This window comes from Pseudophryne corroboree, chromosome 7 (assembly GCF_028390025.1).
Source record: "Pseudophryne corroboree isolate aPseCor3 chromosome 7, aPseCor3.hap2, whole genome shotgun sequence".
Classification (NCBI taxonomy): Eukaryota; Metazoa; Chordata; class Amphibia; order Anura; family Myobatrachidae; genus Pseudophryne; species Pseudophryne corroboree.
The window spans coordinates 208,324,867-208,349,466 of NC_086450.1; the positions used below are offsets into that span (position 1 = coordinate 208,324,867).

At 48.3% G+C, this 24,600-nt stretch overlaps 1 protein-coding gene across 4 annotated transcripts in view; it reads right to left on the bottom strand.

The window, feature by feature from the left end:
• Positions 1–24,600, bottom strand: part of XRCC5 (X-ray repair cross complementing 5) — a 328,969-nt gene that overhangs the window by 187,540 nt on the left and 116,829 nt on the right. For all 4 annotated transcript variants that reach the window (XM_063933960.1, XM_063933961.1, XM_063933962.1 and 1 more), the window contains 4 exons: positions 20,575–20,689; positions 1,567–1,705; positions 948–1,060; positions 734–796 (listed from right to left, as the gene is read on the bottom strand). In XM_063933960.1, the coding sequence (XP_063790030.1) occupies positions 734–796; positions 948–1,060; positions 1,567–1,705; positions 20,575–20,689 (430 nt within the window). The remainder of the gene's footprint in view (positions 1–733; positions 797–947; positions 1,061–1,566; positions 1,706–20,574; positions 20,690–24,600) is intronic.

The following is a 24,600-nucleotide window of genomic DNA, read 5'->3' on the forward strand; positions in this document are numbered from 1 at the left end:
CAGCGATGATAAAGCAGTTCTCCGTACAATTTCTTTGTTTGGCATTCTGCTTTAATTAGGATATTGTCTTCCCGGGTATTATTCCTTCAGCGAACTTCCCAGGACAAGAATGATCGGGCTCTGCTAGATGTAGTCAGAGCTCTGTGGATTTACATGGACAAGACTTCTTCTGTCCACTGTAAAGATTCTCTGCTTGTTCTTTGAAATGCACATATACGTGGTTGGCCGGCTTCACAGCAGCCCACTGCGTGTTGGATTTGCTCAGTCATCACTCAACCTATTCTAGTGCGGAGCAGGTGTCACCAAACCGGGTGTCTGCAAGTTCCACTAGGGTGGCAGCTTCAGATCAGTCACAAGAGGTGTTTGATCTTGACCGTCTTTTCCCTACTGGTTTGTTTGCTTGTTCTAACAGTTTCACTAGGTCGCTGCTACACCTTTCCAGTAGTAATGGATTCATGAGAATGCAGGGAGGGGGGAGGTTGGGTTTAAAACTACAGTTTACATTAATTGTCAAACTCAAAGCCTACTTAAAAGGATCCAATGGAAAGTACCAAATATTCTACTATGTACAGTATGTAACAAAGCTCTATAACCTGTGGAATTTCAGCTTTTGAATTAGAAACCCCAGCAAGTTCTGGCAGACTCCAGGAAGTAGATAATGCTTGGAGTTGCAATTAAATAGGACGGATACTTAGCATTTTATCATGGCAACCCCTTCTTAACCTAAACTCACATCATCGTCCTTTGGTGCAAAAATCTTCACAACTTGACTGCCCATAAAGTGGGTTCTCTCAATCTGGGAAAACAATTGCAAACAAAATTATTAAGGTTAATAAATTCAGGTTTAGTAACAGAATATAGCAATTGATATATACGTATAATTATCTTTTGGGTCTTCAGAAACATGAATAAACTGCAGCATCTGAGTCTCTGGAATATAGAATTACCAGTGATGACTTTGTGAATCCCAGAATCGAGAAACATTTTGACTCTGTTTTATACTTCATCTGTTCTTGATCCACCTTTGAGAATGGTATAATGTCACTTCCATAGCGGTACCCTGTTGGAAACAGAAAGAATGAATTACACTGATTTGTCAGACTTCAGCAGTGCTTCACAAGTGTATATACCCGGCCACTGCAGATTGCAGGAGCCACTGGAGAAGCCAGCGCTGTCCTGGTGTATATCCTGACGGCTGCAGAGCGCGGCAGCTGGCGGGGAAGCCAGCCTTGCCATCACTGTAAATACCTAGCGGCTGCAAAGAGCAGCAGCAAAATAACGGAGGGGGAGGGGGGCGCGATTATATAATCCACATTTAGGGACATAGGGGATGAGGGGGTTGCAAAACAGCCTCTTAATTATTTTTTTTAATAAAACATTTAAACATCAACTTTATCATATGAAAAAAATAATTCTGAGCGGTTTTTTTGGGGAAAAATTGCTAGTTAAGTGGTTAAAACATTATTTTGACAGACCACAATGAGCAGTGAAAAATACATGGCGACTATTTGCTTGGTGGACATGATCCATACACATTTTATAGAAATTCTAGATAAAAACTTAAACCTTGAATAGTATCGTCTTTTTGGACTTCTGTTTCTTCATCATTATTTAGACAAAACACAGTTTCCTTCTGAACATCGTCTTTTTTCAATGTTTTAGCATCTACATTAGCCCATGACTTTTTCACTTTCTCCTGTGTCACCTAAAACAAAAAATAGCATTATTAAGTAAGGTGAGGGTATAGACGGCTAGCGCTGCTCCCTGCACTCAGGGACTTGTTATGAGAAATCTTGTATACCACTGTGAAAATATAATCTACCACCCTGACAATTCAAGTGATTCTGATTGACAGGTGATCCAGGTCATGTGACCAGCTAGGATGTTAAGGGATTAGATTCCCTTTAATGCAACGGGAAGGATAAAAATAAACAGATCCAGCAGAGAGAGAAATAAATGCATTGACAGTGCAGATGCAAGTGTATGTACAGTATAGGAACACTATGAAAACAGTATATTTACTGTAAATGATATTTACTGCATGTGAAAACATAATAAAAAAATGAACTACAACAAGCTATTGTAATGCAGCACAATTATTAATGGGTTGGGTACAGGATTCCAGCAGTCTGGATGCAAAACAGTCAGTATACCGACAGCAGCATCCCGACAGAATGCTGACACTTCTTTGTCTGTAACCTAACCCTACCCATCACCCTAACCATAACCCTCCCTGCCCGCAACTTAACCCTAATACTCCCCGCAGTGACTAACCCTACTCACCCCCCCCCCCCCCACCACCACCACCAGCCTAATCCTAACCTTGATAGCTACAGTTGGCATGCTGGCGCCGGTATTCTGACTGCCAGTATTGTAAACTACATCCCCAATTGATGTAACTGATCAATATTCTTGGACCTGGATATTGGGACAGGGAAATTACACCGTTTCCCTTTCCAGTCATACACAGGTGGCTACCTGTACTAACAGCAGCACCTAACTAGTGCATGTTATATGTACTCCCAATACTTTATTCCAGAACAGGGCTATCCTACTCAGCAACACCAACTAGGCCCTTTTCTACAATTTTCCCGCAGAAATACAGATGGAGGAGGAAAACAGGATTTTAATTACCTACCGGTAAATCCTTTTCTCGTAGTCCACAGGGGATATTGGGGAGACTTAGTACGATGGGGTATAGACAGGGTCCAAAGGAGCCGGTGTACTTTAAATTTCTTCACTGGGTGTGCTGGCTCCTCCCCTCTATGCCCCCTCCCACAGGCAGTTATAAGTACAACAGTGCCAGAAGGAGAAAGGACATATATGAGAGAAGGAATATGACAACAAAGAGTGGTGAGATTTAATACCAGCACACCACGAACATACAACAATCAGCAACAGCTGGTAACAATAACAGCAACAGCTGAACAGGTAACAACAGAGAACCTGCAGAAAAGTCAACGCACTGAGGCGGGCGCCCAATATCCCTTATGGACTACGAGAAAAGGATTTACCGGTAGGTAATTAAAAACCTATTTTCTTGATGGTGTAGGAGCTTCCGCAGTATAGCAAATATATTGATTCACGGTTTTTCGCATTGATTAAGATATTTACTGTTAATCACAAAATGTGTTCATGTATCCTTAAATATATTGCACAGATATTCATAAAACTATATACTCCGAATATCTTGTTACAAAGCATGAATTGTTCAAGGACAAGGCAACACCAGATATATCCAAGGCTAATTGGGAAGAATGTTGAAGAATGTTTTGAGTTTATGTCCGAAAGACTGATAATCACAAAACAATAACCATTTTCAAGGATGTTCTAGTTGCCAATTGGAACATTGTATGACAATTGACGTATTTCAGATTCTGAGACATACATGGTGTATTCTGATTGGCTAAATGTATTGGCAAGCATGATTCTTTTGTAAGCTATAAAAATAAACCTGTGACGGCCCCTAGCAGGTCAGCTTATGGTCTGCTTAGGTTACACATAATCCTGTGTCATCTTTTCATTCACTGACCTCCAACCGGTTGCTAAAGGAACAGAGTTCTGACTGATGACTGCAGAGAGTTTATAGACCAGACTAGAAGAGGTTAAATTACCCTAACATTCTCTAGCATCCATAAGGGATATTGGGGAGACTTCGTATGATGGGGACGTTCCAAAGCTTCTAGAATGGGCGGGAATGTGCGGAGACTGCTGCAGCACCGCCTGCCCAAACTGGGTATCCTCTTTGGTCAGGGTATCAAACTTGTAGAACTTCACAAAGGTGTTCTTCCCCGACAAGGTAGCAGCACGGCATAGTTGCAAGGCCGAGGTACCTCGGCAGCCGCCCAGGAAGAGCCCACTGATATTGTAGAGAGGGCTTTCAGAGACTTAGGAACAGGTAAGGCTGCCGACACATAGGCCTGTTGGATAGTAAGCCTAAGCCAACGAGCAATGGACTGCTTTGAAGCAGTACAACCCTTTTTCTGTGCATCATAGAGCACAAACAAGACATTCCGTCTGTCTGATCCGAGCCGTTCACTTGACATAGACCTTCAAGGATCGCACCGCATCCAATGCCTCCGGAGAAGTTGAAGTGTCAGAACTGGACGGAACCACAATAGGTTGATTCAGGTGAAATGCAGAGACAACCTTCGGCAGGAACTGCTGCCTAGTCCTGAGCTCCGCACTGTCCTCGTATGGACTTTAACACGATAAGGCCCCCAATTCTGAGACAAGTCTAGCAGAAGCCAGGGCCAGTAACATCACTGTCTTCCATGGAGGTACTTGTCTTCTACCATCATCAGAGGCTAAAATCAGGAGGACTGTAGAAATTCCAACGCCACATTCAAATCCCAGGGCGCCATAGGCGGCACAAAAGGAGGTTGTATGTGGAGTACCCCTTGCAAGAAGGTCTGAACTTCTGGCAACAGTGCCAATTTCTTCTGGAAGAAAATGGAGAGAGCTGAAATCTGGACCTTAATGGAACCCAGACGCAAGCCCTTATCCACACCAGCCTGCAGGAAACTTAAGAAACGTCCCAGGCTGAATTCCGCAGGAGTATGTGTGCGCTCCTCAAACCAAGAGACATATTGTTTCCAGATATGATGATAGTGTTTTGACATCATAGGTTTCCTGGCCTGAACCATGGTAGCAATAACCTTTTTGGAAATGCCCTTGTGATCTAGGATGTTCCGCTCAACCTCCATGCCGTCAAACGAAGTTGCCGTAAGTCCAGGTAGATGACTGGTCCTTGTTGAAGAAGATCACTACTTATTGGCAGAGGCCAAGGGTCTTCGACGGACATATCCAGAAGATCCGAGTACCACGCCCTCCGAGGCCATCAGAATTGCCTGGACTCCCTGATTTCTGATTCGTTTGAGCACCCTTGGTAGCAACGGAATCGGAGGAAACAGGTAGACCAGCCGGTAAGGCCAAGGCGACGTCAGTGCGTCTACTGCCCTCGCCTGAAGGTCCCTGGTGGATGATCTACTGGAACACCTGATGGTGGAGTCCCCACTCTCCCAGGTGGATGTCGTGACGACTGAGGAAGTCCGCTTCCCAGTTGTCTAAACCCGGAATGAAAATTGCGGACATTGTTCTTGCATTTCTTTCCGCCCAGAGGAGTATCTTTAACACCTCTCGCATGCAGGCTCTGCTTTTTGTCCCTCCTTGCCGAATGATGTACGACACTGCTGTGGCGTTGTCCGACTGAACTTGGATTGCGTGATTCGTGAGCAGAGGAGAGGCCTGAAGCAGAGCATTGTAGATCACTCGAAGTTCCAGAATGTTGATCGGAAGGAAGGCTTCGTGGGCTGACCACCTACCCTGGAATTGTGCCCCTTGGGTTACAGCACCCCATCCTCGCAGTCTCGCATCCGTCGTGAGGAGGGTCCAATCTTGAATCCTGAAACTGCAGCCTTCCAGGAGATTGGAGGACTGTAGCCACCACAGAAGGGAAATCCTGGCCTGAGGTGACAACCGAATCATCCGGTGCATCTGTAGATGTGATCCGGACCACTTGCTCAGGAGATCCAATTGAAATGTTCTGGAATGGAACCTCTCATATTGGATCGCCTCATAGGAAGCGACCATCTTCCCCAACAATCTGATACAAAGATTGATGGATACACCAGTAGGTCGGAGTACCATGCGGACAATCTCCTGAAGTGTTCTCGCCTTGTCCTCGTGAATACCATCAGAGCTGTGGACAGGCCTAAGGGTAGTGCCTGGAACTAGTAGTTATCGTCCAGTAGGGCAAACCTCAGATAAGCCTGATGAGGTGGTCAAATTGGAATATGAAAGTAGGCGTCCTTGATATCCAGGGAAACCAGGAACTCCCGTTCTTCCAGACCCGCAATCACTGCCCTCAGGGATACCATTTTGAACTTTAAAACCTTTAGGTAAGGATTCAAGAATTTTAGATTCAAAATGGGCCGTTCCCGAGACATCCGGCCTTGGAACCACAAACACGATGGAGAAATAACCCCTGACTCATTGTGGTATTGGAACAATGACGTGGGACTGGACCAACTTTCGGATGGCCTGTTGCAACGCAACTTTCGTATCCTCCAAAGCTGGTAAGATTGATTTGAAAAATCGTTGGGGAGGAGCACCGTCGAACTCCAGCTTGTAGCCCTGAGAAATGAAGTCTCTGACCCAGGTATCCTGGCAGGAGATTTCCCAGATGCGGCTGAAGAGACACAGTCGGGCTCCCACCTCGAGATCTCCTCGGGGTGGGTAGGCACTGTCATGTATAGGACTTAGTGGAAGCAGAACTGGTGCTCTGTTCCTGAGTACCGGTGGTTGCAGGTCTTCTTGTCTTACCTCTGGCACCTCTATTTGCATTGGAGGCACCTCTGGCCCTAGAATGAAATCTGTTAGACCAAAAGGACAGAACAGATGGCCCCAGGTAGGAACGCCTAGCCGGCGGTGCCCCGGAGGGGAGAAACGTTTATTTCCCAGCAGTGACTTTGGAAATCCATGTATCCAACTCAACCCCAAAAAGCCATTCCCCCGAAAAGGGAAGGTATTCCACACTGCGCTTTGATTCTGCATCGGCTATCCACTGATGCAACCACAAAGCCCTGTGCGCCGACACTGCCATGGCAATAGTCCTAGCAGTAATATTCCCCATTTCCTTGAGTGAGTCACACAGGAAGCGTGTAGTGTCCTGAATGTGCTTGAAGAGAGTCACAATAGTGACCAGAGGCATAGCCCCGGAGAGGCCCTCCTGAATCTGAGTAGCCCATGTGTGAATCGCATGGGTCATCCAGCAACTTGCTATGACCGGCCTCTGCGATATACCTGCTGCCATGTAAATAGATATGAGTGTAGTCTCTATCTTTCTGTCCCCAGGTTCCTTCATGGTAAAGGAGCCCGGGGCAGGCAGCACCGCCTTTTTGGACAGTCGAGAGACTGATACGTCCACCCCCGGGGGTTCTTCACAGAATTTCCTAACTTCGGGAGAAAATAGGAAAGTGTGCAAAAACTTTTTTGACACTTGGAATTTTTTGTCTGGATTTTTCCAGGCCAACTTAAATAGGTCACCTAACTCTGCAGAATCAGGGAAAGTGACTTTTGGCTTGTTTTATGTAAAGAAAAACGACTGCTGTGACGCAGCGTCCTCTAGAGGGTGTTTTAACACGTCCCATATAGCCAGAATGAGGGGTTCAATACCCTGAGCAAAATCAGTATCCCTTCTAATGGGATCTAAGTCCTCCCCATCCTCCTGTATATCCTCCTCTGAATCAGAGAGTAGGGCAGGTAAACCACGCTTTTGTGGACATGCATGAGAGATGGAGGGCTGTGTAAAATCTGCCCAAGCAGCTAGGTCTGCAACAGCCTGTTGTAGTAGCTGAGTTTTCTGAACATTAGCAGACAGTTGTGATGACATATCAGACATCATAGTTTTAAGAGCCCCTAGACAGGAGGGCTCTGGAGCCTCTCCCCCAGCCCCTTCACTGAGTTGTGAAGATTGGCTGCATTGTTCACATGAAACAGAATCAGTAGATAAGGAAGAGAATCTAGTGTGGCGTACATCACAGAGCTTGTGTTTACCCATGTTTACAGTAATCGCAATGACATACACACACAGACAGTAATACTGATCAACCCTGCCCTTACTGTATGTGAGAGGAGACACAGAGAGAGAGAGAGAGAGAGACACCAGCACAGCCCTAGCTGTCAGTGAGGCTGTCAGCCAATTATATTACAGTGAAACACTAGTAAATTCTGTCCTGTAGAGGACCAGGATTGTGTACAGTAGCGGCTCTCCCCCTTTGCTACACCCTGTACCAGTTTTCCAGCGTGTCTTGGGAGTCAGGAAGAGCTGTGTGTGCTGATTGCTGCTGCAGTAAGCAGAGGAAGGCGCCAAAATGCCTCTGGTCCCGCTCTGAGGTAGCCCTGCCCCCACCAATGGCACCAGAACTACAGCGTTTTTTTTATAGTGGCAATGTCTCCTATCATGCTTAAAAGCATTGCACCAGTGCTAGTTTAAGCCACCTTGACCCAGTTTACACGGGGGGGGGGGGCTCTAGTGGGTCCACTCATGGAGGGTCCCGAATGCTGCGCCCACGTTCAGCCGCACTTTGAACCTAGGGACCCCCCTAGCGGGGCCCTCGGTTTGTACTCACCACAGACGTCACATTCAGGCTAGTGTTAGGGGTGTGCGGCGTGGCGCAGTGCCCCACTGAACAAACAACCTTTCAGGACGGTGGCACTGCAGCGGGGAAGCGGCTCTGCACCTCGCAAGGCCAGTGACAGTCACTGCAGAGATGTGCATCCTCTCCTGAGGGCACTTTTTCTTAAACAGCCTGTGGATGGGGCATAGAGGGGAGGAGCCAGCACACCCAGTGAAGAAATTTAAAGTGCACCGGCTCCTTTGGACCCCGTCTAAACCCCATCGTACTAAGTCTCCCCAATATCAGTTATGGATGCTAGAGAAATAAAGGCGAAAACTATACAACATGTGACAATTAGAATGTTTGATAGTTAACGGAGAATGAGATTAATTGGTTAAAATTAACTTAACTAAAAGATTAATTGGTGTTACAATTACTTTCAAGTATTCTTTTTAAAACAGATGTATTTTAGATATAAGGTCAATATAATTGGTAATTCGCTATAACCATCATATATACCAGCTTCAGTAAAAATGCTATTATTGAACAACTACAGCTGCTTACAGCTATTGCTATGTATGAGTAAACCTCTAGCAATTTATCTTTTCGTTTCTACTGTATATTTAACATTACATTCTGATTTTAAAGCATTAAGATTATGCATAGTCGCCCTCAGTGCTTCTGTGGCTGAGTTATATAACGAGATTTATGGTAAGAACTTACCGTTGTTAAATCTCTTTCTGCAAGGTACACTGGGCTCCACAGGGAATGACATTGGGGTGTAGAGTAGGATCTTGATCCGAGGCACCAACAGGCTCAAAGCTTTGACTGTTCCCAGAATGCCTAGCGCCGCCTCCTCTATAACCCCGCCTCCGTGCACAGGAGCTCAGTTTTTGTTAACCAGTCCAATGCAGTAGCAGGTAAAAGAGACGACAACTGTTAGTAGTCACAAACACCACAAACTCACGACAGGAGAGGGTGTCAGCGGCTAATGCCATACCAACACAAAGAAGCTAAGTGCGTCAGGGTGGGCGCCCTGTGGAGCCCAGTGTACCTCGCAGAAAGAGATTTAACAAAGGTAAGTATTTACCATAAATCTCGTTTTCTGCTGCGGGGTACACTGGGCTCCACAGAGAATGACATTGGGGATATCCTAAAGCAGTTCCTTATGGGAGGGGACGCACTGTAGCGGGCACAAGAACTTGGCGTCCAAAGGAAGCATCCTGGGAGGCGGAAGTATCAAAGGCATAGAACCTTATGAACGTGTTCACTGAGGGACACGTAGCCGCCTTGCACAACTGTTCAAGGGTCGCACCACGGCAGGTCACCCAAGAAGGTCCAACCGACTGAGTAAAATTAGCCTTGATGGTAGCAGGAGATGGAAGGCCATCCTGTACATAAGCATGTGCAATCACCATTCTAATCCATCTGGCCAGGGTCTGCTTGTGAGCAGGCCAGCCCCGTTTGTGAAAACCAAACAGAACAAAGAGAGAATCCGATATCCTGATGGAGGCAGTTCTCGTCACATAGATACGGAGAGCCCGTACCACATCCAAAGACCGTTCTTTGGAAGACAAATCAGGAGAGGCAAAGGCTGGAACCACAATCTCCTGATTAAGGTGAAAAGAAGACACCACCTTAGGTAAATACCCGGGATGTGTTCTAAGAACCGCCCAATCACGGTGAAAAATCAGATATGGTGACCTACAAGACAAGGCACCCAATAGCCAGCAGAAACAATACCTTAAGACAGGTTCCCAAACATGGTCCTCAAGGCACCCCAACAGTCCAGGATTTAGGTATATCCATGGCTCAGCACAGATGGTTAAATCAAATTGACTGAGGTGTTAATTAAGTCACCTGTGGCCAAGTATGGATACATTTAAAACTTGGACCGTTGGGGTGCCTTGAGGACCACGTTTGGGAACCTCTGCCTTAAGAGAAAGCCACTTAAGGTCTGCAGATTCAAGAGGCTCAAACGGAGACCCTTGCAACGCCTCCAGAACCACCGACAAGTCTCAAAGAGCCACCAGCAGGATATAAGGAGGTTGAATCCGCAACACACTCTGAGTGAACGTATGCACATCAGGTAAGGTCGCAATTTTTCTGTGAAACCAAACCGACAAGGCAGAAATAAGAACCTTGATGGAGGCCAGATGAAGGCCCAAGTCCAGGCCTTGTTGTAGAAAGGCCAAAAGTTTGGCCGTACTAAACTTGTAAGCAGCATGATTGTTAGATGCGCACCAAGCAAAGTAAGAATTCCAGACCCTATGATAAATCCGAGCAGAAACCGGTTTCCGTGCCTTCAACATGGTTTGAATGACCCCCTCAGTAAATCCTTTGGCCCTTAAGACGGAAGCTTCAAGAGCCATGCCGTCAAAACCAATCGGGCAAAATCCTGATATACACAGGGGCCCTGAACGAGGAGATCTGGGTGCTGCGGAAGTAGAAGTGGACGCTCTATCGAGAGACCCTGAAGGTCTGAGAACCAGTCGACTGGGCCACGCTGGAGCAATCAGAAGTAGGATTCCTCCTTCTTGCTTGAACTTCCTTATTACTCTGGGCAGGAGTGACACCGGAGGGAACACGTATGACAGCCAAATGTTCCATGGAATTGCCAGTGTATCCACGAACGCTGCTTGAGGATCCCTTGTCATTGCTCCGAAGACCGGGACCTTGTGATTGTGTCGAGACGCCATCAGGTCCACATCTGGAAGGCCCCACCTGTCCACGAGGAGTTGAAACACCTCTGAATGGAGGCTCCACTCTCCGGCGTGTACGTCCTGACGACTGAGAAAGTCTGCTTCCCAGTTTAGGACCTCCGGAATGAACACTGTCGATATGGCTGGCAGAAGACGTTCTGCCCACTGAAGAATCCGTGATACTTCCCTCATTGCCATGCGGCTTCGAGTGCCGCCTTGATGATTGATGTACGCCACCGTGGTGGCATTGTCCGACTGTACTTGAACAGGTCTGTTCTGTATTAAACGCTGGGCCAAGTTTAATGAGTTGAACACCGCCCGCAATTCCAGAATGTTTATCGAGAGGAGAGACTCCTCCTTGGTCCACCGACCCTGATGGGAGTGTTGCTCCAACACCGTGCCCCAACCCCTCAGACAGGCGTCCGTCGTCAGATGGACCCAGTTGGAGATCCAGAAGGTACAATCCCTGCTCAATCGTTGGTCCTGAAGTCACCAGCTCAGTGATAGACGGACTGCTGGAGACAATGAGATCATTTGAGACCTGATCCGGTGATGCAGGCCGTCCCACTTGGCAAGAATCAGCCCCTGGAGAGGGCGGGAATGGAATTGAGCGTACTCCACCATGTCGAAAGCCAACACCATGAGACCTAGCACATGCATCGCCGAATGTATCGATACTTGCGGACGAGATAGGAAGCATGGAATCCTGTCCTGAAGCTTCAGGGCTTTCTCCTGCGACAAGAACAACCGCTGGTTGTGAGTGTCCAACAACGCTCCCAGGTGCACCATGCTCTGAGCAGGGACCAGGGAGGATTTTTTTCAGTTAATGAGCCACCCGTGGGCTTGCAGAAACTGAATAGTCAGATCCAGATGGCGTAGGAAAATCTCTGGGGAATTTGCCAGGATAAACAAGTCGTCCAAGTACGGTAGGATCCTGACCCCTTGACGGCAGAGTACAGCCGTCATTACCGCCATGACCTTAGTGAAGACTCATGGAGCCGTGGTCAAACCAAAAGGTAACGCCCGAAACCGGTAATGGAGGTTGCAAACCGCAAACCTCAGGTACTACTGATGCGACACTCCAATGGGAATATGCAGGTAAGCATCCTGTATGTCCAGTGAGACCATATAGTCCCCAGGCTCCAAGGCCAGAGCAATAGAGCGAAGAGTTTCCATACGAAACTTGGAGACCTTCACAAATTTGTTGAGGACTTGAGGTTGAGAATGGGCCGGGAAGACCCATTTGGTTTCGGGACTAGGAACAGCGGTGAATAGTACCCCTTGCCTCTCTGAGCCAGAGGCACCTGTACTACCACTCCTGTGTCCAGGAGGGACTGTACCACCAAATGAAGAGTTTTTGCCTTCACCTGATCCGAAGAGACGTATGTCAGGCAAAATCGATGAGGGGGACAATTCTTGAAGGATACGGCGTAACCTCGAAAGACGACTTCCCGTACCCAGGCATCGGATTTGGTCTTCAACAATTCCTGGGTAAACCCTAGAAGTCGCCCCCCCCCCCCCCCCCCCCACACTCTGGGATCCCCCAGAGGAAGGCCTGCCCCGTCATGCAGCAGGCTTGTCAGTTCTGGAAGCAGGCTGACGGGCAGCCCAGGCCCGTTTGGGTTTGGGCTTATTGGGTTTGCAGTGATCGCGCTGAGCCAAAAAAAAAGTGGGTCCCAGGGACCCTTCACTTTTAAAAATTGGGGTCCTACCGGTCTTTTTCTGGGTCCCATCGGAATGAAGGTTCTTATTAATCTTAATCTTGTTTGGACACTACAAAAGTGTTGCAATGTGAGGGGATGGGGTGACAGTGCTGCTGGACTGTGTAGCATGCAGGACACCCTGCACCAGAGCTGTAACTAGACATTTTGGTGCCCTTAGGCAGAAAGTGAATTGGTGTTCCACCACTGAGACCAGAAAGTATAGGTAGTGCGCGCCGAAGTCGCGCTGCAAAATTTTAGGGGCGTGGCTTCATAGGGAAGGGGCGTGACCACATAATAGTGTCAATTCACATTACACCACACAGTAGTGCCGCTTATACACATTGCACCAGGTAGAACCTCCTATACACACTGCGCCAGGTAGAGCACGTCATACACTTTGCTCCAGGTACAGCACGTCATACACTTTGCACCAGGTACAGCACGTCATACAGTTTGCACCAGGTACAGCACGTCATACACTTTACACCAGGTACAGCACGTCATACACTTTGCACCAGGTACAGCACGTCATACACTTTGCACCAGGTACAGCACGTCATACACTTTGCACCAGGTACAGCAAGTCATACACTTTGCTCCAGGTACAGCACGTCATACACTTTGCTCCAGGTACAGCACGTCATACACTTTGCACCAGGTAGAGCACGTCATACACTTTGCTCCAGGTACAGCACGTCATACACTTTGCTCCAGGTACAGCACGTCATACACTTTGCACCAGGTACAGCACGTCATACACTTTGCACCAAGTACAGCACGTTATACACTTTGCACCAGGTACAGCACGTCATACACTTTGCACCAGGTAGAGCACGTCATACACTTTGCACCAGGTACAGCACGTCATACACTTTACACCAGGTACAGCACGTCATACACTTTGCACCAGGTACAGCACGTCATACACTTTGCTCCAAGTACAGCACGTTATACACTTTGCACCAGGTACAGCACGTCATACACTTTGCACCAGGTAGAGCACATCATACACTTTGCACCAGGTACAGCACGTCATACACTTTGCTCCAGGTACAGCACGTCATACACTTTGCTCCAGGTACAGCACGTCATACACTTTGCACCAGGTACAGCACGTCATACACTTTGCTCCAGGTACAGCACGTCATACACTTTGCACCAGGTAGAGCACGTCATACACTTTGCTCCAGGTACAGCACGTCATACACTTTGCACCAGGTAGAGCACGTCATACACTTTGCTCCAGGTACAGCACGTCATACACTTTGCTCCAGGTACAGCACGTCATACACTTTGCACCAGGTACAGCACGTCGTACACTTTGCACCAAGTACAGCACGTTATACACTTTGCACCAGGTACAGCACGTCATACACTTTGCACCAGGTAGAGCACGTCATACACTTTGCACCAGGTACAGCACGTCATACACTTTGCACCAGGTACAGCACGTCATACACTTTGCACCAGGTACAGAACGTCATACACTTTGCACCAGGTACAGCACGTCATACACTTTGCTCCAAGTACAGCACGTTATACACTTTGCACCAGGTACAGCATGTCATACACTTTGCACCAGGTAGAGCACGTCATACACTTTGCACCAGGTACAGCACGTCATACACTTTGCTCCAAGTACAGCACGTCATACACTTTGCACCAGGTACAGCACGTCATACACTTTGCACCAGGTACAGCACGTCATACACTTTGCACCAGGTAGAGCACGTCATACACTTTGCTCCAGGTACAGCACGTCATACACTTTGCTCCAGGTACAGCACGTCATACACTTTGCACCAGGTACAGCACGTCATACACTTTGCACCAGGTACAGCACGTCATACACTTTGCTCCAGGTACAGCACGTCATACACTTTGCTCCAGGTAGAGCACGTCATACACTTTGCACCAGGTACAGCACGTCATACACTTTGCACCAGGTACAGCACGTCATACACTTTGCACCAGGTACAGCACGTCATACACTTTGCTCCAAGTACAGCACGTTATACACTTTGCACCAGGTACAGCACGTCATACACTTTGCACCAGGTAGAGCACGTCATACACTTTGCTCCAGGTACAGCAAGTCATACACTTTGCTCCAGGTAGAGCACGTCATACACTTTGCTCCAGGTAGAGCACGTCATACACTTTGCACCAGGTAGAGCACGTCATACACTTTGCACCAGGTAGAGCACGTCATACACTTTGCTCCAGGTACAGCACGTCATACACTTTGCTCCAGGTAGAGGACTTATACAAATTGCACCAGGTAGAGCACGTTATACACATTATGCCAGGTAGAGCACATTATCATACACATTGCGCCAGGTAGAGCACGTTATCATACACATTGAGCCAGGTAGAGCACGTTATCATACACATTGCGCCAGGTAGAACACGTTATACACAATGCACCAGGTAGAACACGTTATACACAATGCGCCCGGTACAGCACGTTATTATACACATTGCGCCAGGTAGAACATATTATACACATTGCGCCAGGTAGAGCATGTTATACACATTGCACCAGATAGAGCACGTTATCATACACATTGCGCCAGGTAGAACACGTTATACACAATGCGTCCGCTACAGCACGTTATTATACACATTGCGCCAGGTAGAGCACGTTATCATACACATTGCCACTAGGTAGAGCAAGTTATCATACACATTGCGCCAGGTAGAACACGTTATACACAATGCGTCCGATACAGCACGTTATTAAACACATTGCGCCAGGTAGAGCACGTTATCATACACATTGCGCCAGGTAGAACACGTTATACACAATGCGCCCGGTACAGCACGTTATTATACACATTGCGCCAGGTAGAGCATATTATACACATTGGGCCAGGTAGAGCACGTTATACACATTGCACCAGATAGAGCACGTTATCATACACATTGCGCCAGGTAGAACACGTTATACACAATGCGCCCGGTACAGCACGTTATTATACACATTGCGCCAGTTAGAGCACGTTATACACATTGCACCAGGTAGAGTACTGAGGCACGTTGCAGTAACCACTTATGACCTCCAGTTGCACGAAGGGGCCGTTTGACACATGTGGCTCCGCCCCCAGCAGCGACTCACTGACACCATTTTTTCTGACAGCACAGTGCAGTGAGTGCACTGGTACAAGGGGCCAGCCGGTGCCTGTAGTGGCCGCAGCCTGGAGGAGCTCTATGTGAAATCACAAGCAGGGGCTGTTCTCTGATAAGAAGGAGCTCCTAAATTCGCTTCCCCTGGCGGGCTGGCCACTGCTAAATATACCGACAATCAGTTACAACTGTGTCAAAGTAGTGGAGCCCCAGGTGCAATGGGAAAGTCACACTGCACAGTTGTACTGATTACCGGTATATTTAGCAGTGGCCAGCCCGCCAGGGGAAGTGATTGGAGGAGCTCCTTCTTACCAGCCTCTGCTTGCAATTTCACGGAGAGCTCCTTCAGGATGCACTGCGCTGTCAGAAAAATGGTGTCACTGAGTCGCTGCTGGGGGCGGTGCCACATGTGTCCAACAGCCCCTTCGTGCAGTCTGCCTCCTGGCCCTGCATACCTGTCATTTAAATCTGCCGCCCGAGGTCAGGCCCCCGAACCTTACATTCCATCTCCCTGCGTGCCCGGCTCCCGCCACCCGAGGTCAGACCCTGACACTCTGGGCAGCCTCACATTGCACACATGGAGCTTGCAGCCCCCGGACATCCCGCATCTGCACCAGCTACTCAAGGTGAAGCGGGGCGACGCAGCACTGCCTACTGCTTACCTACAGCGGGAGCTGCGCAGCCTGGGCGGCTTCTGCTGCTTACACTGCCCTCTCAGGGAGCTGGAAGGTGATTGTCGGGTCTCGATGGGGCGTTGAGCGGGTCCTGGGTAGGGGGGTGGCGGCGGGCAGATCCGGAGCGGTACTCACAGTCGCAGAGGAGGGTGCTGGCGGCACAGGGGAGGTGGAGCCGGATGAGCGGGGCCAGTCTGTCAGCCCTGCAGCACAGATTCATGTGCTGGCGGGGAGCAGGATTCAAAACGGGAGATGCTGCAGGCTGTGATTGGATGGAGTCTACAGGAGGTGATTGGCTGAGTAAACAGCCAGTCACCTCCTGCGTTCCGCTGACTGGCTTAAGACATGCAAACACATATTCAGATGAGCGCGTCCTGTGGGACCCGCTCATCTTCTAAATGTGAGTCCCAGGCGGCTGTTTCTGGGTAAAATACGCGCCATAGCGCATTTTTGCGATCACTGGCTTTGGAAGTGTTTGGAAGTGTTTTGGGTACGCCTGACCTTTTGCTTTCCCTGAAGGACGAAAGGAGCAAAAGGAAGTACTCCTAGCCTTCGGCACCGAAGGAGAAGTACTAGGAAGACATGCTGTTTTAGCAGACGCTAAATCAGCCACTATCTTGTTGAGGTCTTCTCCGAAAAGAATGTCTCCTTTGAAGGGGAGTACCTCCAGGGTTTTGTTAGAGTCCATGTCCACAGACCAGGACCGTAACCAGAGAATTCAGCGAGACATAATGGACGTAGTAGAAGCCTTGGCCGCCAGAATACCAGCATCAGAAGCCGCCTCTTTAATGTAATGAGACACTGTAACAATGGTGGTCATTCCGAGTTGTTCGCTCGTTGCCGATATTCGCTATATTGCGATTAGTCGCTTACTGCGCATGCGCAAGGTTCGCAGAGCGCATGCGGTTAGTTATTTTACAAAAAAGTTAGGTATTTTACTCACGGCATAACGAGGATTTTTCATCGTTCTGGTGATCGTAGTGTGATTGACAGGAAGTGGGTATTTCTGGGCGGAAACTGGCCGTTTTCTGGGCGTGTGAAAAAACGCTGGCGTTTCTGGGAAAAACGGGGGAGTGTCTGGGCGAACGCTGGGTGTGTTTGTGACGTCAAACCAGGAACGAAACTGACTGAACTGGTCGCAATGGCAGAGTAAGTCTGGAGCTACTCAGAAACTGCTAAGAAATTTCTATTCGCAATTCTGCAAATCTTTTGTTCGCAATTCTGCTAAGCTAAGATACACTCCCAGAGGGCGGCGGCTTAGCGTGTGCAATGCTGCTAAAAGCAGCTAGCGAGCGAACAACTCGGAATGAGGGCCAATATACGACAGGCATTGTCTAGCATGATCAGAAGCACTGGAAGGCATCTCCACCTCCAGTTCCTGAGCCCACGCTTCCACAGCTTCTGCAGCCCATGTCGCGGCAATAGTGGGCCTATGCACAGCACCGTTTAGGGTGTAGATTGCCTTCAAACAACCCTCCACACGCTTGTCCGTTGGTTCTCTCAAGGATGTGACGGTAGTTACAGGCAGAGCTGAGGATACTACCAGCCGCGCCACTTGCGAATCCACTGGTGGAGGTGTTTCCCAATTTCTCCGCAGCGAGAGAGTAGCGAGCCAGCATCTTCTTGTGAGGTGTGAACTTCTTTCCTGGATATTCCCAGGACTCCTGACGTATTGTCAACTAAATGTTCAGAGTGAGGTAAAACTTGTTTAACCACCTTCTGACGTTTAAACCTGTACGGTGTCTTAGGGGCAGTGTCAGGTTCCGGTTCATCATCAACCTGAATAATGAGCCTGATAGCCTCTAACAAGTCAGGAACATCCACCTGCGAAACAACTTCCCCATCAGAAGCATCAGGATCAGAATCTGTGGGATCCGTATAAACGCCATCCTCATCAGACGAGGTGTCTGGGACATTGGTGGATTGTGAGGAAGTAATTGCCCGCTTAGAGGACCCCTTGGTCTTAGGCGGGTGAGGGTTAGACTTTTGAGCAGTTAGTGATTGGTTCAATTGCTGTAACTGATTGGACAGTTGATCTGCCCATGGCGGGTTAACTGCGGGGACCATAAGCGGTTGTACCGGCACAGGAGGTCCCATAGGGGGCGTTATTCTAGTTACCAGCGTATTCAATAGCGCGGAGAAGGTAGCCCAAGGTGGGTCATTTTGGACCCCCGTTGCTATAGTCCCACTGGGGGGCAAGGAACCCCCAGAACCTGAACCCTCAGCTGCTATGTTATCCTCAAATGTGCCTGCAGCGTCAACACCACGCAATGTAATATCAGCCCCAGCTCCGTTGCCCTTTGTAGCTGACATAATCAAAAGCTCAATGCAAGGCAACACAGTACAATATCAGCAGCACAATACCGGACAAGAACCCCCTGTGTAGCGGATCAGCACAAACAGGGAATTCAAGAGGTATATGGTGACTAAAAATCACAGAGAAAAATACACACTGACTATATCCTGTGAACTGCCTATATTATGATAAACCTGACACACTCAGCCCCCTCAGGTTATAGAATATAGGGATAGAAATCTGAGTGAGAGACACGAAATGGGAGGTCACACAGCAGCTATATGCACACACACAGAGCCACAGTTTGTACAATGCAGAAATTATGACATGCAATAAAACTGCACTGGACTAGCAATACAGAGTAGTACTATGTATAGCTATATACTTAATAGACATAACAATGCACAGTAAAGACTGGAGGTATATCACAGGGTACTTGTACTAAATAACCCTGACTAAATGCACTTTTTCTTAACTAACACTGTCAGGAGACATGTAGAATACTTAAGTGTCCTGTAAAATGCACAGCGCTGACAGGCAGGCGGCTTTACAGAGGAGGATTTGCCAGGATCAGCTCTGCTTGCTATAATAGCGCCCAAACGCTGACAGGGAGTGAGGGAGAGAGAGAGAGATGCAGCTCTAGGGCGGGAACGTTTACTCTAAATGGCGCCCAGGGCCTGGGGGAGGGGCTACAGGTCAAAGCCTTATCCCCCTGCTGGACTTCACCACCGGGTACTGGGGGCGTGATAAAACGGTTTTATGAGAGAAAACCGACCTGTGCCCATGCACTGGAGGTCTAGTGGGGTCCCTGTACTACCACAGTGTCCACGCCAGCGCACATGGCCTGCCTCCCACCGGCCACGCGGGATCACAATTAACAGCGGGTCCCGTCGAGGGGACCCCTTACCTCCTCCCTGAGTGTGGCCACGCGATCCGGGAGAGCAGCGGTCGTGTGTGTTACCAACATGGAAGAAAACCGGAGCCTCCGCTGTACGTACCCGGCAACCAGGGCACGGGAGTGTACAGCGCCGCTGGGGGAGGTGATGGAGCTGCAGCAGGAGATGTCTGACTGACATCTAACACAGTGTCTCTGCTGCAGCCCATGAAGTCTTCAATATTCTTTAAAAGCTTCTCTCAGGGCTGCTGGAGCAGCCCCCCTGTTAAGTGCCTGCTTACTGCATGGCACCAACTACAAAACTGAGCTCCTGTGCACGGAGGCGGGGTTATAGAGGAGGCGGCGTTAGGCATTCTGGGAACAGTCAAAGCTTTGAGCCTGTTGGTACCTTGGATCAAGATCCTACTCTACACCCCAATGTCATTCACTGTGGAGCCCAGTGTACCCCGCAGCAGAAATATATAAATATATATATATATATATATACACACACACACATACATATATACACACACATTATATATATATATATATATATATATATATGTGTGTATATATATATATATATATATATATATATATATATATAGTTATATATATATACACACACACACACAGAGTATAAACTGCAGACACCAAATTATTCATATACAGTATAACAGCAAATGTCAGTATTTCTAAAGGTAGGACTTCTAGTCCACGCTCAGCCAATATGGGTTACCTGCAGTATCACTCTTATTTTCATGGGAAAACTAGGGCATTGCTGCAATATGAGGTGTTCTAGTCTCACAATATTTAACCCTTTAGTTCTTCTAAACCCAGATGGAGGGATTAGGAGGAGAACCTTTTGAAGTTTTCTCATCCTAGTGCCCCTACCCCCCCCCCCCCTTTATCTTTCACTTTTGTTGTTACATACATTGTACAGCTATAATATGTCTATCGATGTTAAATCACTCATTGTAAATTTGCACTTGCAACCGCTCTACACTGAAAATAAACAATGCAGTCATGCACAATGTAGTGGATTCTTCAGCTTGTGAATTCCAAGAGGTACGTACACATTTGTATCCCACAATACGTATGGAAAGGTTGGAACCTATGGTTAGAAGGCAGGGCCATGGCATCGGTCTTCTCTCAATCTTCTTAAAGATGGAAAGTTTTTCCAGACTTTCTCTAAATCAAAAATGTAAGAGTAAAAAAATAGGATTTTAATTACCTACCAGTAAATCCTTTTCTCGTAGTCCATAAGGGATATTGGGGGAATCTAGTACGATGGGTTATAGACGGGGTCCAAAGGAACCGGTGCACTTTAAATTTCTTCACTGGGTGTGCTGGCTCCTCCCCTCTATGCCCCCTCCCACAGGCAGTTATAGGTAAAACAGTGCCCAAAGGAGAATATATGAGAGAAGGAACATGATAACAAAGAGTGGTGAGATTTAATAACAGCACACCACAAACATATAACAACCAGCAAAGGCTGGTAACAATAACCGCAAAAGCTGAACAGGTAACCACATGACAGAGAACATGCAGGAAAGTCAACGCACTGAGGCGGGAGCCCAATATCCCTTATGAACTACGAGAAAAGGATTTTCTGGTAGGTAATTAAAATCCTATTTTCTCTAGTTTCCATAAGTGATATTGGGGGAATCTAGTACGATGGGGACGTCCCAAAGCTTCCAGAACGGGCAGGAATGTGCGGAGACTGATGCAGCACCTCCTCCCAAACTGGGTATACTCTTTGGCCAGGGTATCAAACTTGTAGAACTTCACAAAGGTGTTCTTCCCCGACCAAGTAGCAGCTCAGCATAGTTGCAAGGCCGAGAATCCTCGGGCAGCCACCCAGGAAGTGCCCACAGATCTTGTAGAGTAGGCTTTCAGAGACTTAGGAACAGGTAAGGCTGCCGACACATAGGCCTGTTGGATAGTAAGCCTAAGCCAACGTGCAATGGACTGCTTCGAAGCAGGACAACCCTTTTTCTGCACATCATAGAGCACAAACAAGGAATCCATCTGTCTGATCCGAGCCATTCGCTTGACAAATATATTCAATGCTAGCACAACATCCAATGCCTCCGGAGGAGCAGAAGTGTCAGAACTGGACAAAACCACAATAGGTTGATTCAGGTGAAACGCAGAGACAACATTCAGCAGGAACAGCTGCCTAGTCCTGTGCTCCGCTCTGTCCTCGTAAAAGACCTTGGTCCTCATTCCGAGTTGTTCGCTCGTTAGTGGTTTTCGCAACGGAGCGATTTGTCGCAAACTGCGCATGCGCATTGTTCGCAATGCGTCTGCGCCAAGTAAATTCGCCAAAAAGTTAGGTGTTATACTCACGGCTTAACAAAGAAATTTCTTCGTTCTGGTGATCGGAGTGTGATTGACAGGAAGTGGGTGTTTCTGGGCGGAAACTAGCCGTTTTATGGGTGTGTGCGGAAAAACGCTGCAGTTTCTGGGAAAAACACGGGAGTGGCTGGAGAAACGGGGGAGAGTCTGGGCGAACGCTGGGTGTGTTTGTGACGTCAAACCAGGAACGAACTGACTGAACTGATCGCAGTGGCAGAGTAAGTCTGAAGCTACTCAGAAACTGCAAAGAAATTTCTATTCGCAATTATGCGAATCTTTCGTTCGCAATTCTGCAAAGCTAAGATTCACTCCCAGTAGGCGGCGGCTTAGCGTGTGCAAAGCTGCTAAAAGCAGCTAGCGAGCGAACAACTCGGAATGAGGGCCCAAGTACGGACTTTTACACAATAAGGCCCCCAAGTCTGATACACGCATAGCAGAAGCCAGGGCCAGTAACATCACCGTCTTCCACATGAGGTACTTGTCTTCTACCGTCATCAGAAGGCTCAAACCAGGAGGACTGTAGAAATTACAACACCACATTCAAATCCCAGGGCGCCGTAGGCGGCACAAAAGGAGGTTGCATGTGGAGTACCCCTTGCAAGAAGATCTGAACTTCTGGCAACAGGGCCAATTTCTTCTGGAAGAAAATGGAGAGAGAGCTGAAATCTGGACCTTAATGGAACCCAAGCCCTTATCCACACCAGCCTACAGGAAACATAAGAAAAGTCCCAAGTGGAATTCTGGAGGTGGATACGTGCATTCCTCGCACTAAGAGACATATCTTCGCCAGATATGATGATAGTGTTTTGACGTCATAGGTTTCCTGGCCTGAACCATGGCAGCAATAACCTTTTTGGAAAGGCCCTTGTGAGCTAGGATGTTCCGCTCAACCTCTATGCCGTCAAACGAAGTCGTCGTAAGTCCAGGTAGACGAATGGTCCTTGTTGAAGAAGATCGCCTCTTAGAGGTAGACGCCAAGGGTGTTCAATGGACATTTCCAGAAGATCTGCGTACCATGCCCTCCGAGGCCAATCCGGGGCAATCAGAATTGCCTGGACTCCTTGATTTCTGATTTGCTTGAGCACCCTTGGGAGCAATGGAATTGGGGGAAACAGGTAGACCAGCCGGTAAGGCCAAGGTGACGTCAGTGCATCCACTGCCCTAACCGGAGGGTCCCTGGTTCAAGAGCAATACCAGTGAAGCTTCTAGTTGAGTCGAGAAGCCATCATGTCTATCTATGGGAAGCCCCACCGGTTGATGATCTGCTGGAACACCTGATGGTGGAGTCCCTACTCCCCAGGGTGGAGATCGTGATGACTCAGGAAGTCCACTTCCCAGTTGTCCACACCCAGAATGAAGACCGCGGACATTGCTCTTGCATTTCATTCAGCCCAGAGGAGTATCTTTGCCACCTCTAGCATGCAGGCTCTGCTTTTTGTCCCTCCTTGTCGATTGATGTACGCCACCACTGTGGCGTTGTCCGACTGAACTTGGATTGCGTGGTCCGTGAGCAGAGGAGAGGCCTGAAGCAGAGCATTGTAGATCGCCCGAAGTTCCAGAATGTTGAACGGAAGGAGGGCTTCGTGGGCTGACCACCTGCCCTGGAACTGCGCCCCTTGGGTGACAGCTCCCCATCCCCGCAGTCTCGCATCAGTCGTGAGGAGGGTCCAATCCTAAAACCCAAAACTCCGGCCTTCCAGGAGATTGGAGGACTGCAGCCACCACAGGAGGGAAATCCTGGCCTGAGGTGACAGCCGAATCATCCGATGCATCTGTAGATGTGATCCAGACCACTTGCTCAGGAGATCCAATTGAAATGTTCTGGCATGGAACCTCCCATATTGGATCGCCTCGTAGGAGTCGACCATCTTTCCCAACAATTTGATGCAAAGATAGATGGCTACATGAGCAGACCGGAGCACCATGCGGACCATCTCCTGAAGTGTTCTCACCTTGTCCTCCGGGAGAAACACCTTCTGGGCCACCGTATCCAGTAACATCTCCAAGAACAGGAGCCGCTGAGTCGGCTCCAGATGAGACTTCTGTAGACTGAGAATCCACCTATGGCGTGACAGAAGTTGGATAGTGTGGTCTATATGGAGCAATAAAAGCTCCCTGGATCTTGCTTTTATCAGAAGATCATCCAGGTAAGGGACAACATTGACCCCCTGGACCATGAGTTGGAACATCATCTCCACCATTATTTTCGTGAATACCCCCGGAGCTGTGGACAGGCCAAAGGGTAACGCCTGGAACTGGTAGTGATCATCCAGTAGAACAAACCTCATAAGCCTGATGAGGTGGCCAAATTGGAATATAAATGTAGGCGTCCTTGAAATCCAGGGAAACCAGGAATTCCTGTACTTACAGTCCCGCAATCACTGACCTTAGGGATTCCATTTTGAACTTGAAAACCTTTAGGTAAGGATTCAAGGATTTTAGATTCAAAATGGGCCGTACCCGAGACGTCTGGTTGAAATAACAACCCCTGCCGCTTTGTGGTACCGGTACTGGAACAATGACGTGGGATTGGACCAACTTTTGTATGGCCTGTTGCAACGTAACTTGCGTATATTCCAAAGCTGGTAAGCTTGATTTGAAAAATCGTTGGGGAGTAGCACCGTCGAACTCCAGCTTGTAGCCTTCAGAAATGAGGTCCTTGACGCAGGTATCCTGGCAGGAACTCTCACAGACCTGGCTGAAGTGACGCAGTCGAGCTCCCATCTCGAGATCCCCTCGGG